Here is a 16,105-nt window from a genome sequence, read left to right as displayed (position 1 = left end):
ACATTGTAAAAGTACTTAGCTAAAGCAGATGCTCTATAAACTGATTATGTTGATAACAAGGGTTAATAAACTTTGCTGAAAAAAAGAGGAGAAATTTATGATAATAGACTTGCTAACTAGCTTATTTCATTAGAACAGAATTTTCATGTTTTGAGTATATATTTGAACTTTGATTATTTTAAACAATTTATGTGTTCTGATTATTGATGAGTTCTAATCTAAAGGTAAAGGAGGATGTAGTAAGCAAGTCTACAAGATAGATTAAGCTCCGCCTATAGTATCATATTCCATTATTGTTTCTGTATGTAAGATATATACATATTTCTATAGGGGGAGTGTGAGTTTATACTTTGAATGCAACACACATATTAAATATATATAAACCATCCTTCGGGTCTTGTTCTGTTTGTGTGTCAATAAGCCATCTCAATAAATTAATACATATCTATTACAATGACGACATATATTACAATGTGCAATACACAAAATATTGTATTTACTCGCCTGTAAGACGAAGTTTTTCTCCTTCAGAGTTTGACCTAATGTGTTGCCTCGTCTAATAAGTGCCCTAAAGTATTTCATAAGAGTGAGCAAAATACATCCAATTTTGTAGCAATCAAAGGAATCTGTCTTGTAGAAAAGTCGTCTTACTGATGGGTAAAAAAATGTAGTATATTCAGAGCAACTATTCTGTGGATGTTTCATTACCTATTGATTCCAAGAGAAGTTTGCAAAAACATTAATTTTCTAAAGATGTTGTGGAATGTGTTACACTAGCACTATTTAGCTTGACTATACAAAGGACACCGAATGACAAAAGGAATGCACAGGTGGGGAAAATGGTCATAAAAAATGTAAACCTCTCAACAACTGCAAGAAAAGATTACCTCTGACAGGCCATTATGCAGGGAGTGGGCTTATGTGGTTATGAAAATATTTATTGTTTTCTAGTAAGGTAAGAGACAACCTTCCCTGTCCGATATGTAACAATTAAAAAAATTATTCTATAGCACCCGTAGTATAGTACTTATGCTTATGCTTAGAAGTTATATTGAAAACAACTTGTTTCAGGCATTTCTGCTATTTGTTCGGAGACATGTATGCCATTTTAAAATTTCTTTTTGTTTCTAAAGTTTTATATCTTTGCTTAATTGTGTTCTTTCTTAATATTATAATATAATGATCATTTTCAAGTTGTTCTTCATTGTACTTTTTATATTTCTAAAATTTCAGAATATATGTCATAGTTTAATGGCATAAATTGTTGTATTTTTTTTTGTTGTTGATAAGTTTAAGTTGTGCTATTTCTTGTACTTCTAAAGTTTTATAAGATATGTCATGGTATAATGGTGTACTTTACTGCATTCCCCAATTTTTTTTTAACTTCTTGAAGTTGTACTATGTCTTGTATCTCTAAAGTTTTATCAGATATGTCATGGTCTAATCGTATAATTTCTTGCATTTCTTTGTTCTTCTGATCATTTTGATCTAATACTACTTCGTATAAGTCTCTAGTTATATCAGATGTGTCATGGTTCAGTGGTTTAATCTCCTTTTTGATCATTTCCAAGTTGTAGTATTTCTTATTCTTCTCAGCTTTTATCAGATATGTCATGGATCATTGGTTTAATATCTTGCATAAATTTTCTCTTTTTTCTGATCATTTTCAAATTGTATTCTCAAGTTTTATCAGATGTCTCTTTGTTAAGCAGTCCGATTTCCTGCAATTCTGCTATTGTTTCTGATACATTTACGTCATTTTCCTTGTTTAAAGGTTTTATATCTTGCAGTTCCTTGGCTGTGTCAACTTCTATGGTGATCACTTCCGGGTTTCTAGCCCAAGGTTGTAGATATACGTCTGAACACATAACAAATGCTAAAGTACCAACGACGTTGACTCCGGCAGCCATGTAAAATACCCGCTGCCACTCCTCTTGTAGACCCTGAAATGAAAATCTTACAAGCACAAAAATAAGGTTGATTTTCTTAAAGGTAACCGATCACATTCTTTATTTATTCACTAAAAAGTACCTTTTTATTTCAAGGCATGTAATTTAAATTTAGTGAACTAAAATCTTTCACTGAATTAAAATCTAAAATTGTGTTTGCTGACAGATTGATAATAATATGTTGCAAAGATATTGCAAAACATTTACTTGCCGTGCTAAAAGAATTTGTTTGTTCTTTTTATCAAACTTGATAAATATATGCTTTTAATATGATCACTTTAGATATCATGCTGGAATCGTGTGATTTAAGAAAAGCTTTACAATGATTCTTTAATAGTTTGCATTCCTCAGGTGGTTCCGTAATATCTCTTTTTTTTTTTCTGAAATCTGATTTTCCCATTAGTTATTTTACTAATTACTGTCGGTGAGTTTTATAATCATTTTGTGAACATCCGGCTTTCCAAAGTATGTTTAACTTACATTTGGCGTAAGAAGACCTGCCATTATGGATGCCACAATTGATGAAACAACGCCACCTGCATTTGTTATTCCAAATGCTGTTCCTGCAAATCTACAAGAGAGATTAATTTCAGAAAGTTGCCAAGATATTAAAGAAAAAACATCCTGCATTATTACCATTTTGTTCGGAGCTCTAAGTTAAACGGATTTTAAGTTTAACACTTAGGCAGTAAATGCAACTACACATTCCTTAATGTTTGTTCATAAAGTTTATGGCTTCATTGCCATTGATGGTTCTCATGTCATTGATGATATCTCAGTAAAATCAATAAGAAGATTCTTTGAAAGCACATGCACAATGATAGAGATAATGAAATGTGCCACACCCCTATTGCCCGCCTCCACCCTGATTCCAGCTTAAGCGGAATACGAGTCAGATATATGTGTTTTTATTTCAGGCTAGGATGAATAACAGTATATGTTTTTGGAGCCAAATCTGTGTAATAAATTACAGGTAAAAATGTGACAGAGATAGCTGACAAGTTAAAAAATGTGACATAGGTAGCAGATAATCAAAAATGGGTGACACATAGCAGACAAATAAAAAAAAAGGGGGTGACAAAGATAGTAAACAAGTAAACAAGGGTGACAGAGATTGCTGACAATAACCAAGAGTGATAGAGATAGCATACAAGTAAAAAAGTTGACTGCGATACTAGTAGCAGACAAGCAAAAATGGTGATGAAGATAGCAGACAAGTAAAAATGTTGACTGTCATACTAGTAGCAGACAAGCAAAAAAGGTGATGAAGATAGCAAACAAATAAAAACGGGTCACAGAGATAGTAATAACAGACAAGTAAAAAAGGGTCACAGAGATACTTATAGCAGATAATAATAGCAGACAAGTAAAAAGGGGGTCACAGAGATACTTATAGCAGATAATAATAACAGACAAATAAAAATGGGGTCACAGAGATAGTATAGCAGAATTACATGAATTGCACTTACTGTCCCGCATATTCAGGATGGTTGCTAAGGAATCCCCCGTATGCAAAACCAGCAAAGGTACACGCAAGGCACAGTAATATCACAGCAATATGTCGTACTTCACAGGACACGTAACCTGCACATACCAGACATGTTGCCATTCCTAACTGGCCTGAAACAATCACTGCAGTCGATGACAACTTAGATGTTTATAACAGAAATAAATGAAAGATTTTGTACCCAAACTAAATTATTAAAAAGTAAATTAGGTTTACACTAGTATCAAAGTCCACCAAGAATAATTAACATTTTTCCAAAGTAAAATACTGGTTCGAGTCGTAAATTCGGCCACTTTTGCGGTTTTCATAAATATTATTTCTTTTTGCAACCGATTTGTACAAATTCTACCATATGTGCTTTAATACAAGCAACATTGATTGTTATCATTAACGGCCGTTCACAGTATGGTAAACAATAAAACCGCGCTTCAAAATAACGGACAGGTTTAGCCTCCACATTTTACCTTCTAGAGGTTGTAAATCTTCGGCCACTTTTAAGCATAAAGTTGGTTATATTTTTAACATTGTCTTGGAAATAAATCGATGCTGCAGCCAAAATAATTCTGTTTTCAACAAAACTGCAATCATTTTCATAGCAACCTCGTGGGAAATATTGCCAAACAGATTATTTAAAAGCGCCTGTCATCCTTCTCACACCAGCATGACGTAGTTTAATTTTTACGTCACTGTTTATCACACATTCTAGCATAAAACTGCGTCTTGTCACTTTTCGGGGGCGTTTTAACAGGAGAGTTAAGAGATTCTCGCGCTCACGTATTGCTATAACACCTTTTAATATATGCGCGTTCCGTGGCAAAGCCTAAACGTAAAAATTACGGCCCCAAAACGGATCATTCAAAGAAAATTACGTCAACATGAAAAACAACGTAGACATGGAAGTTCAATGATGTTGAGGGACAATATATTAATTTACTTGGTTTTAACGCGTTTGATGTTAGTTAGTGCATGTTCTTTCCCTGTTAAAGTTTTATTAGATTTGAATTAACCCTCGCCGGGCCTCGGCATAAACGAGCGCGTGCGATGACGTCACGCGACCCGCGAGACAAAATATTTAGAGTACACAACTTCAGGGAAGGACAACTTTTATTCTACTCACATCAACTTGTTGTTTTTTGCCGACTTTGTTGCTAACGCAAGTGCTTGTGATGACACATATGCGTTCTCAAGCATATGGCTCGAATAAAAGCTTTAAAGTGGGTGGCCGAATATTTACGACCTGGCCGAATTTACGACTCTAACCAGTACCATCGATATGGAAGAAAATCCCATTACAAGTGAAAATGTGAAATCTGCATCTAAACAAGAAGTATATGTTATATTATAGGTTTGTTTACAGGATAAGACCTGTAAGATAAGGTTCTCAATCAATCATGTCAGGCTTCATACAGAATACACATAAATTGTAGCTTTTAATGATGCTGTTGGGACGAATGAAAAAATAACTTACATACAGTGCTAAACAAACGTCTTGTCGCTAGATGTCCTATATTTTGTCTTTTTATGATGATCGCTGACAACTTTCCACTAACGAGCGATGAAATAACTATAAAAACAAATGGCACTGCAGAATACAATCCATTCTGAAAGAAATATAGGAAAATCTAGGAGATCGTTCTAATCAGGGTCACGCTATATACAAGTGATCGCGAATGCAGGTTACTGTATAATCTTATACAGTTGACAGTTTTTTTATGGAGGTCAGTTGTCATTTCTATAGACTTTATCAAAGAAGGCCGAACTTATAAGTGGAAGCCTAACCAATAAGCGGAAGCTACTTTCTCACTAATGCTCTGAAATAAACTGAATTGCCCTCACAGTTTTCGCTGGGATCAAAGTTGCACTGACATGATTATGTAATACGGTCACCTTTCCACCTTCAATAAGGGAAGCCAGAAGATCTGTGGCCTTTATTTTAGGCACTAGGTGGTCATACGGGTAGACTCACTAACCTGCATTACTGCCTCGCAAGAAAGCACTGCCACTGAGCGGGGTTCGAAGAATGCGAAAAGCGGTTAGGGGTGAGTGATACTAAGTCAGCGTTCTAAAAACAATCGGCAAAGGAGGCCTCGGTATTACCCTTATATGAAATAAAAATGAAGAACAGTAATAATTCTATTGTGCTATGGAAGCGATGGCTTCATGAAATCCTCAAAAGAAAAACACTCACCAAGACAGAAGTGAACTGTCAATAAATCGGCAGTCTGTTACCTATCATATTTTATTCGCATCAAGTCATACAGATTAGTAGTAGAAAAACAAGAGATTCAGGCCAAATAAAGGACAAAGAAAATGTTAGTGTTTAAAAGAAAAAGTAGTGGGGATGCTCATAGTGCATTTTCAATCGCCATAGATGTGTGTAAGTGTTCTCACCGATTTCACCTCAAACTTGAGCACTTCTTTCAGGAACAATGGCACATTGATCAGAATGGTAAAGAAACTCCAGTTGAAACAGAAATGTGCAATGAATGTCGCCCACTGCGGTTTAGAGATTAATAAATGTTTCCATGGAGTTTTGGGACGTTTCGTCTGCAATTAAGAAGTACGTTTAATTAAGAATTTTATGTGCAAGGCGTAACGTTAAGACGTTATTTGAATCAGTCTTCGTGTTTTTTGTAATAAAAAAACAATTATGCAAGCGTTATATAGTATAATATATATACATGTATTTAAAGTACACTATTATTTCTATGAAAAACTAAGTTATAGTAAAACAGTTTTCAATTGCCTGACAGAAATATGTTGATTAAATTTAAGGAGGTTTGACAATATCCCGATATCCCTATCTTTATGGTTTGAACGAGAATGTAAACCGTTTAACATCTATGCAGTGTATTCCCACAGGTGGCAGTATCATTGATTGGTCACCCCCTCCCCACCCTAAGACCCCTGATACAACCCTGAAAAAAAAACCCTGACATTCTCAGGTGTTCCTTAATATCCCTACCCTACAAGACCCCTAATACAACCCTGAAAAAAAAAATCAATTATCAAAACAGTACATATTAATAAGTACTGTTTTGATAGTTGAAAAAAAAAAAATTCAGGGTTGTATCAGGGGTCTTGTAGGGTGGGATATTAACGAACACCTGAGAACGTCAGAATTTTTTTTCATAGTTGTATCAGTGGTCTTAGGGTGGGGAGTGGGTGACCAATCAATGATACTGCCACCTGTGTGTATTCCTACATTTGTAGTGTGACTTCTAGATGTTTCTATGTATTCCAGTTCCTTCTCAGATATTCTAGGATGATGCGAAGGAAGGCTGTGGCCTTCAAAAATCCACAAACAAGTAAACAACGCCGTTATACAGCCTGGAATAGCAAACAACAATTTACAAGTGCGCCTGACGACCTTTCATCTGAGACAATGACGCAATTACCTTGTAAAAGTTTCATGTTGTTGACCGAATCAAAATAAAAGGATAAGTGATAAAAATATAACTTACATGATAACATTGGCATGTACTTAATTTCCGGGACGTTTATAAAATCCACTAAAACATTTTTCTGGTTTATAAGGGACCGGATTCCAGATTTTGGCTAAAAATGATCTTTCTTTAAAATTGAAGTTTGGTCATATTATGAGCATAAAAACATGAGTTTTAAAAATGCCAAATCAAGAAGAAAAAAACATGTCCGAGTCGGAAATCGATTCCGGGTTTCCCCTGCAATAAAAACTTTCCTACCATCTTGACCAATACACCACGGAGGAATTATAATAACGGCAGTTTACCTTTGGTATCCCTTAAGAAACACTTTTCAGTTTTGAATGGAAAAATAAGCAAAAACAACTCATTACCATGTGTTTCAATAAGTAACTCTTATACGATCTGTGGGTCAGTTTTGTTAAGCCCCAAGGTACTTGTATTTTGTACAGTTATCGCGCGGCGAGATTAAAAGTGGGCCGAGTTTGTAAAAAAATAAAAAAAGTACTTTCAGTTTTTACCCCTAGATATGTAAATACATTTAAAAAAAATCAAATTCAGTGCATCAATGTAGAGTAAATCATGTTATGAAACATACCAAGATGGATCTAGTTAAACTATATTCAGATGCAATATAAAAAAGATTGTCCCACATATTTAAAATACAGTTCAACTCGATATCTCGAATTCGCCTATCTTGAAAACGTCATCAAGTTCCGGCCCGAAAAACACGTGCACAATATATCATTTTAAGTCGAATTTCGGTTATCTCGAAGTAAAATGCTCGATCCTTTGGAATTTGAGAGACAGAGTTTTAACTTAAATGTGGAGTACTAAGTTTAGACAGTACCATGTATATAAAAGATTGATGCCCAGCCGTTATCGAATCCATACGCACAGAGGAGCCCAGACGTGAGAAATGTTATAATAGTTCCCGTGAACGCTCCTGAATAAGAAATAAAAATGCGATTTTCAGGACACTGTAAGGATTATCAACACTAAAAGGTCTTTACAGAAAAACAGACTAATATTTTGAATCAGATTTTGACTAGCGGTTAGTTTAACAGCCGGTTTAAGTTTCGAATAACTGGGTCCTGATGCACAAAGTCACATGCTAAACAACATTCCTATACAGCGTTTTGCTGTATAATAAGCCATATTTACGCCAAATATAATTAAAATCTGTACAAAATTTACAAATGTATGGCTAAAGGTAATTAGTCTTAAGTTTCTGACTTAAAAAATTTGATGACTACGGGCCCAGCTCTACCTACCTGAGGAGCAGAAAGCGATCATTAGAGCGCGCTCGTTTGGTGTTGACCATGCATTGATCATCGATATACCCGCCGGAACTACTGAGCCCTGAAAAAAGAAGAAAACACTTTTTTTTTTATTTAAGATAGTAGACCCGTAATGTTATTCTGCAATTTCCGTGCAATATCGTATTATCGCCCGTTATTTCGGCATTCTTTGGTCGTAAATGTAGCTCATATGTAACAACCGGAAAATACCGAAACAACCGGAGAATGTCGAAATAGGTATACAGAGTGTCAAGCTTTTCGTCTATTCAGTATTTGCTGTAGTGTCAAGGAACCCATTAATCATCTCCACCCTTCGTAGAATGTTCCATATTTATAAGTCGCAAGTCATAAAGGTATCAGTGATTCACGTGTATTTTATTATGTTATGATTGTATATGCACAAAAAACTTGATCGCATAGCACACATTCCCGGAATAATTTACTCTCATGAATTCTCACTGTTTATAAACTTTAATTCATTTTTATGTGTTCGTGTTTATATAACTTACAAATATATATCGTAATATACCAACAACAGCAAATAACAAACTTTAATTTATCCTTCAAAAACGATTACTTTAGACCACGAATACCGTTTTACAGATATTAGTTTCTTAAAATGTTCTATCCAGTATAGGCTTCTGTTTTTGACTGTCTCATGTTTTTGCATTTATATGCAAACTCAGAATATATTTAAACTTTGAAACACCGAGACGGAGTGTATTGCAAATGTGCAAAAGCGAAATTACGAAAAAAAGTTTGGTTTTACGTCACACGGACACAATTATAGGCCATGCAGTGACTTTTCTTGGTGGAGGAAGACCCCAGGTACCTCTCCGGGCTTTATTTCATTATAAGCGAGCAATGGGTAAAACCACCGATCTTCGTAAGCCAGCTGGATGGCTTCTTCACACGAAAAAAATCTTCACCTCAAGCGAGATATTAAACACCCGCATCTGTGAGGGGCGAGTGATTCGAAGCTATCGGCCGCGGAGGCTTCTTCTAGGCTAAAACTATAAACGGGGCATCGTACAGAATATACTTACCCCAGCGAGACCAACACATATCCTGACCACGAACATAAGTATAATACTCGTTCTTGCACAAATCGGAGTTAGCAGAGAACACACAGTACTTAGTAACATGGCTGCCGTGACCACGTGTTTCCCGCCAAAAATGTCGGATATTGTTCCCGCCAAAATTTGTGTGCAAAGAGAGCCATAAAAGTAAGAAGACAAGAGAAAGGATATTTCTGATTTCGTCCAGTGAATTTCTGGTGTCCAGTCCTAAAACTCAACAGTAAAAACGGAAATAATAACGAACAATTCTAAATGTTAAACACCTGCAAAAATATTGAAACAATTAGATCTATTTAAGCAATATCCCGACGAAAACAAAATAGATATACAGTTTATATCTTGCTCATCATAATAAACCTGTCAGAAAAAAAAATCAATAAGGCTTACTTAAAATTGTTAATAAATGAAGCAAAATCCATATCTGTCTCATTCAAATCCTGAGATGCATTCAGTGGTAGAAGGAGATACCAGTTGCTCATCCTAGCATTATTACATCAGGTTTAGGCAGTGACGTTCATATGGGTAAAGCCGCTGACCTAAAAGTCAGCAGTATGAGCCGATACTAGGTGGCGTGAGAGACTTTGCTCTTTTCATACCTCTCATGAACAGATTCAGTTAGCCGCTGAAAGAGTTACTATTTTGTTTAGCTGCGTTGAAGTCTTCCAAAGAATCTTTGGATTGATCGAGTACGTTTTGTCATATTATGGCAGTAAATTATAACTTCAATCTCAATTTATTTACGTCACAAATACTTTAGTCCCCTTACCTTGTTTTCTTCAGAAACAATACTTCCGCATTTAGTTTCAACCTCTTTCTCGATTGTGTGCGTCACTTCCTCATCAATAGAAACGTTAGCTACAGGTGTTAGGTTCCTTTCGTCAGAGCCGTTGAAACCGTAAGTGATGATATAAGTCTTTATTCCACTGTTGTTACTGTGTAACATTGTAGTGTCTGTGTGTGTGGTATCAACCATGCATACAACGGCAAGACTTAGGTTCACTCGATGCATATACAAGAGAATGAAGCCTACAAATATATAAGCAGCCATTCGCCACCGAGTTGAACACAGGAATGTGTGTGGATCTACAGAAATAGAAATAGAAAGTGCCAGAGAGTTAATGTGTTATATACTAGTAAGTGTTTGTACTAAATTAACTAAAGATTCAAATCCCTTATTAGGTTTGTGTAATCATCAAAAAATTGAAATAATCAGCAGGACAAACTGGAACAAATATTTACTTTAACAATATAAGTTTGGAAAATAATCACCCAATTTCATTACCATTTTGCTATGGGTGTATACCAACAAAGTAGATTTTGTAAAATATAGTCCATATTACCAATTCAAGAAAGAGCAGTCAATGCTTTTAAAAGTACTTCTTAACTAAATCCGTGTTAATGTCTACCTTCTTATAAGATATGTGCATAATAGATATGGTTTTAACTTCGACATATAGCACTCGTCTGAGTTTACCTTTGTACTTGACTTTTGGAACTGGTTCCACATTTGCATCTAACTTGTCCGTTTCTTTTGCTTCGTCAGCCATCGCACTACAAAATATCACAATATCATTAGACACTGATGGCAGTACTTTTTATCACTCTATAAAGGTTGAAGACGTGCTTGGAAAATGTCATTCGTCACCTGTATATTTTTCTTCAGTTTTAGACAGCTTTAAAATTTAAAAGCTTCTGTGTTTTCCTGGTACCAGTGTCATCCAACAGAGTCTGAAATATTAGATTTAAGGTATGAGGAAAATTCTACGACTTTATTTAAGCTAAATGCCTGTCTTACAGATTACTGAATGAAGACGTTTTGATTTTTAATTTTTCATAAGGCTACGATTGCCTTTTTCACAATACATGTATATCTAACATATATGTAGTAGCCTAGGGGAACCCAAATGGGCGACTCCTGCGCGGCTCCTCCGCAAGTGAGAGGATAATGTAAGATACAGAAGACGTTACAATTCCAGAAGCGTCCCTGGTTCTTTAGCGTGCAAGTTGTTAAGACCTATGCACAGGACTCGTACCACAATGTAGTAATCTTTAATTATATAGGAGCAATGGCTCGAACTCACGACTCCTGTGTTCATGTAGTCAGACAACAATGCGTACGCTCTACAAACTTACACTTTCATATTTAGACTGTGTGTCTAAATCCTACCTATTTTTGTAAAATCCATTTTTTGACACACAATCGTGATAAAAATGATTAAACAGCATAAAAGTTGCCGAAAACACCCTTTGCCTTCATCAGTTATAGTAATAAACTGGCGTGACTAAAACTGACACTTAAAAACAAGGAAGAATATCCAACAGGGAAGCCACGTTCCAAAAACGCAGCCTCCCCAAAGGCATACACGAACAACACTCGCACACCACACACAAAATAAACACACAAGGACAAAACAAACAAATACAGGAACAGTTACGATATTTTGTTGCACAATTCAAAATTGTGTGGTATCAATTTTCTGCATTAAATATCAAAATCAAGTACCGTAACATTTGTATATATAATAAGTAACAGAAACGTTTATTAATCCATGCACATATATAAATGGATAAACATGCACATAAAAAAACCTAGCGACCTAGCCCTTTACAAAATATGACCCGGGTCGTTTATTAATTAGGCCTACATAAGAAGTCCTGTATCATGCTTATTGTGCACGATAAGATATTTGGAAATTCTAACACGATCCGATTCATTTTCCTATTAAACAAAGAAGGCTAAAAACAGTGCATTATTATACAACAATTCACTGTTCTGACGTCACAATTATTACGTCATAGCGCCAAACGGCATAGCGGCGCGCTGGAAAAGAAACCGATTGAAAAAGGGCAAATATTTAATAAATGCCGACAAGGATGTACTTTAAAGTCCTTGGTAACGTATTAGAATCAAAATAATATATCTCATTTAGTGATTTTCTCTTGAATAAAATCATTGTTTGTCGTTCAGATGCGTATTATTATATCACTCGGGCTGCGCCCTCGTGATATAATACCTTCGCATCTGAACTCCAAACAATGATTTACTCAGCGACAAATCACTAAATGAGATATATTATTTCTTAAAAAACTGCAATAGTGATTGCTATAATTCAATGGAGTTAAATTATCAGGGTATCAGTTAATTTGTCATGATTCCAACAGTGTTAATTTTGATCATCATCCCAATTCATGTTTCTAGTAGTGTTAATTTGTTACGATTCGACAAATAATGGCGCCGGTGTCCCGACATCAGTTAATTTGTTATGATTCATACTAATATCGTCAATTTGTCATGATTCGAAAAGCTTGGATTCCAATAGCATTATTTCCACGATTACAGCAGCGTTAACTTGTCGTGATTATCAACAGCATAAATTTGCCTTGATTCCAGTAGCATCAACTAGTAATGATTCCAATACCATTATTTGCCCTGATTCCAGTAGCGATAACTTGTCATGACATCAATAGCATCCTTTGCCATGATTCCAACAGTTATCACATGTAGCATTCAACTAACATATAGGTATAACCCGATGCCTTGGCAGTACTTCGGCAATAACGCTGAACCGTCTGTTAGCTGGAACTCTCCTACTATCTCAGTAACTCTGGGTCTCTGTCTCAGCTTTTCGATGCTCAGCTTATATTTGCTATCGTCTATAGCATTCAACTATCCTTAACTGGTATATCCTATGCGCTGGCCCTATAGCCCGAAACCTTGTTGAAATTCTGCAACTCTTCTTTAGTCTATCCACTTCAAACGTCTTCTTTTTAATAATCTATCCGCACTGACAGGGTAGTTGCAATAACCTTATCAAGGCACTGGGATAAATTATTAGTTGAATCCTCGATGTGTCTTCTTCTATCACTGGATACCGAATGGTGTCTCTGTCTGTCTTTCTATTTAAGTTTAATTAGGGTCCATCCGCCCTTTCGGGCACAGTATAGCATTTTTAGCTATGTAGAGTATAAACCCCCGGCATGTCACCAGACATGCCGTTAAAGATAAATTTTTGAAGCCAAAGTGGTGAAGTGAATTTACCTCTACGCAATTTCCGTAGGGTATAAGCCAAAATTCCAAATAATTTTGATGCCAAAAGTGGGTCACTGCCGCTGGCCAATGAGACCATAAATGACAGATCCTCGAGACGTGGTTGCTGACAATGTGATACTGGAGGTATCGCAAGGTCGCCCTAACAAGGGCGGTTGGAGCCGCAAGTAGCTGGCGTCGTCGCTGGTCCCTCGTTGTGGTGTTGTGCCCTTCCCCTCCTGCATCCCACGTTGAGCGTAGAGATTAGGAAGCTCAGGGGCTTCTCTGCATGCCGTCTAGAATCTGCAGGCCGTCACCAAGAAGATAACTTCTTTCACAAACAGTCCCATTTAGGGCCACTCCCGCCATCTTCAGTCAGGACCCTGACAGAAAAAGCTCAGTATACTTATGACCTAGTTCCGTCAATGCCCTGTGCCTTCTCGAGACGTGTACTCACTGGCGGGTCATCCATCTACCTATTTATACTTTAGCAGACGTAAGCTTTGACTGGTGTTATTTATAGAACTTTTATCTGATTGGTCCAAATTTATACATGGAGTTCCACAACGAATACTTGCTCTAACAAACATCAGGTTCCCTTTAACTATTGTATATGACATATGTGTGATGCTGGGATCCAGCTATCTACATAACGAGCCCAAATCAGCCACAAATGACCCAATGTCCTTTTGTTAACAGCAATTATTATAACAATTATAGCATGAAAAGGGACTAAAACTAGCTGTGCTCAATACATCAAACATATAAATTATTCTGACAGATTTTTATAGCATATCATTTGCCTTGATTTCAGTATAGCATCATCTTGTTATGATTCCAATAACATTATTTGCCATGGTTCCAAAAGCGTTAACTTGTCCTGATTCATGTGTTAACTTTTCATGATTCTAATACCATTATTTGCCTTGATTCCAGTAGCCTTAACTTGTCATCATACTCATTATTTATTCATTATTCAAATAATGGCCAGTTTAAAAAAATCACAACAATTAAGTAAACGATCGCCTAGTACTGTAATGGGGACGCAATTATATGCAGTCTGAGGTTCGGTGCATGTTTTAGAAACTGACGTAAAAGATAAAGTCGCGGCTATTTATAATAAGTAAAATTAATAGTAGCTAATATGCAAACTGTAAAAGCAGGTATTTTCGCGAGGATTTAATTTTCGCTATATTCGCGAGGCATTACATCTCGCGAAAATTAATTCTCGCGTAAATATTTACCATCAGTATAATTCATATTCAGACAAGATACATTTTTTACAATTTCGCGAATATGAAATCTCGCGAACATACTCAAAATTTCGAATTCGCAAAATTTTGGCCCGGCGAAAATATGTGCTTTTACAGTATGTAAATTGACCGGAGTCTGAACTTGTCCTAATTGCTGACAAGATTGCCTCCTTAGACTGTTACACTGTGCATGTCAGGTTTTCGTGAAATTTATTTAGACTGTGGCCCACTTCGCATATCAACCATTAAATTCGCCAAGTCTAAAGCAGTTTTAAAATGGGCTAGAGGATCTATTAAACCTATTCCATGTCAGATTGTATTAGGCGGCAAGTGATTCTGCCTTTGCGACCAGTGTAGACCAAAACCAGCCTGCACATCCGTGCGATCATGGTATTCAGTCAGTAAATTTCCAGTGAACACCCCATGGTATTGCCCAAACTGCATGAAGGACAAGTCCATTTTAGAAATTTAGCAGGCTAATGGTTATTGAAACAAGGCATACATCTATACACGTTGAACAGGAAGTAGTATATTATATATACTTATTACCATTTTACAAGTATGATATTAACTTTTAATTCTAAAAAACTTACATTAAATAACACTTACCTTTAAAAATGCCGTTTATATTCCATTTATACGTAAGTTCAAGGGTTCAAGGACAAAATCAATATGTGAAATGTTTCACGTTAAAAAGTTTAAATAAATAAGACACTATACACTATAGCAATACGAGTAATATAATATGTAGCATAAACGCGTGGAAGAGAGGAATGTTAAGACATAAATCTATACTATTTCTCTCAGGCAGAACAACCATTGGTACAATTAACTAGTAAATACTAAATACTCATGAAGATAAAATAAATAAACCTTACATAATGATAAACATACAGGAATAACCTACAAATAATGTTAAACATGTATTAGTATAACCTAGGTCTGTCATGACAAATTGATCATATAAAATTATGTGATGTTAAACATATGAAAAAAAAATCTATACAGGTGGTAATAAACATATTAGAGTAACCTATAGATAATAATTTACAGGCTATGATAAACGGGTTAGAATAATATATCATATAGGTGATGCTGAATTGGCTAGAATAACCTATAGGTGGTGGTAAACAGGTGAGAATAATCTATAGGTGGTGGTAAACAGGTGAGAATAACCTATAGGTGGTGGTAAACAGGTGAGAATAACCTATAGGTGGTGGTAAACAGGTGAGAATAATCTATAGGTGGTGGTAAACAGGTGAGAATAACCTATAGGTGGTGGTAAACAGGTGAGAATAACCTATAGGTGGTGGTAAACAGGTGAGAATAACCTATAGGTGGTGGTAAACAGGTGAGAATAACCTAGAATAACCTATAGGTGGTGGTAAACAGGTGAGAATGACCTATAGATTAGGATATACAGGTAAACTAAGAAATAACTTATCGATAATGCAGAGTGGTTAGGATCTGGAACAATTGATTGGCATTTATCTTATCTTATGCTGTCGTCCAATCATGGCGTATGCCGTAGGTTATTCTGCTATTA

At 35.8% G+C, this 16,105-nt stretch overlaps 1 protein-coding gene across 4 annotated transcripts; it reads right to left on the bottom strand.

The window, feature by feature from the left end:
- Positions 1–430: 430 nt before the first annotated feature.
- LOC128547377 (uncharacterized transporter slc-17.2-like) lies at positions 431–15,316 on the bottom strand. Of its 4 annotated transcripts, XM_053519976.1 has the most exons (12): positions 15,169–15,316; positions 10,754–10,830; positions 10,046–10,362; positions 9,247–9,486; positions 8,174–8,261; positions 7,750–7,845; positions 6,662–6,786; positions 5,848–6,003; positions 4,925–5,057; positions 3,419–3,569; positions 2,430–2,520; positions 431–1,943 (listed from the first exon to the last, which is right to left on the bottom strand). In XM_053519976.1, the coding sequence occupies exons 2-12, from the start codon at positions 10,824–10,826 to the stop codon at positions 1,680–1,682; spliced, it is 1,734 nt and encodes a 577-aa protein (XP_053375951.1). In that variant the 5' UTR covers positions 10,827–10,830; positions 15,169–15,316; the 3' UTR covers positions 431–1,679. The 4 variants fall into 4 exon arrangements, with proteins under 4 accessions (XP_053375951.1, XP_053375952.1, XP_053375953.1 ...); XM_053519977.1 differs by lacking the exon at positions 7,750–7,845; XM_053519978.1 differs by lacking the exon at positions 9,247–9,486.
- Positions 15,317–16,105: the final 789 nt, after the last annotated feature.

The sequence above is a fragment of the Mercenaria mercenaria genome, chromosome 12 (assembly GCF_021730395.1).
Source record: "Mercenaria mercenaria strain notata chromosome 12, MADL_Memer_1, whole genome shotgun sequence".
NCBI classification, from domain to species: domain Eukaryota; kingdom Metazoa; phylum Mollusca; class Bivalvia; order Venerida; family Veneridae; genus Mercenaria; species Mercenaria mercenaria.
The sequence above is the reverse complement of the archived record's forward strand: the minus strand, read 5'-3'. Positions and strand labels throughout refer to the sequence as shown.

Excerpts from the sequence above, each read along its gene's own strand:
- LOC128547377 (XM_053519976.1), bottom strand. The coding sequence starts at position 10,826 with ATGGCTGACGAAGCAAAAGAAACGGACAAGTTAGATGCAAATGTGGAA. Across the intron at positions 8,262-9,246 it reads TATGTGTTGGTCTCGCTGGG|GGCTCAGTAGTTCCGGCGGG; the intron begins GTAAGTATATTC and ends TTCTTTTTTCAG. Across the intron at positions 6,787-7,749 it reads ATCAATCTTTTATATACATG|GCTGTATAACGGCGTTGTTT; the intron begins GTACTGTCTAAA and ends TTGCTATTCCAG.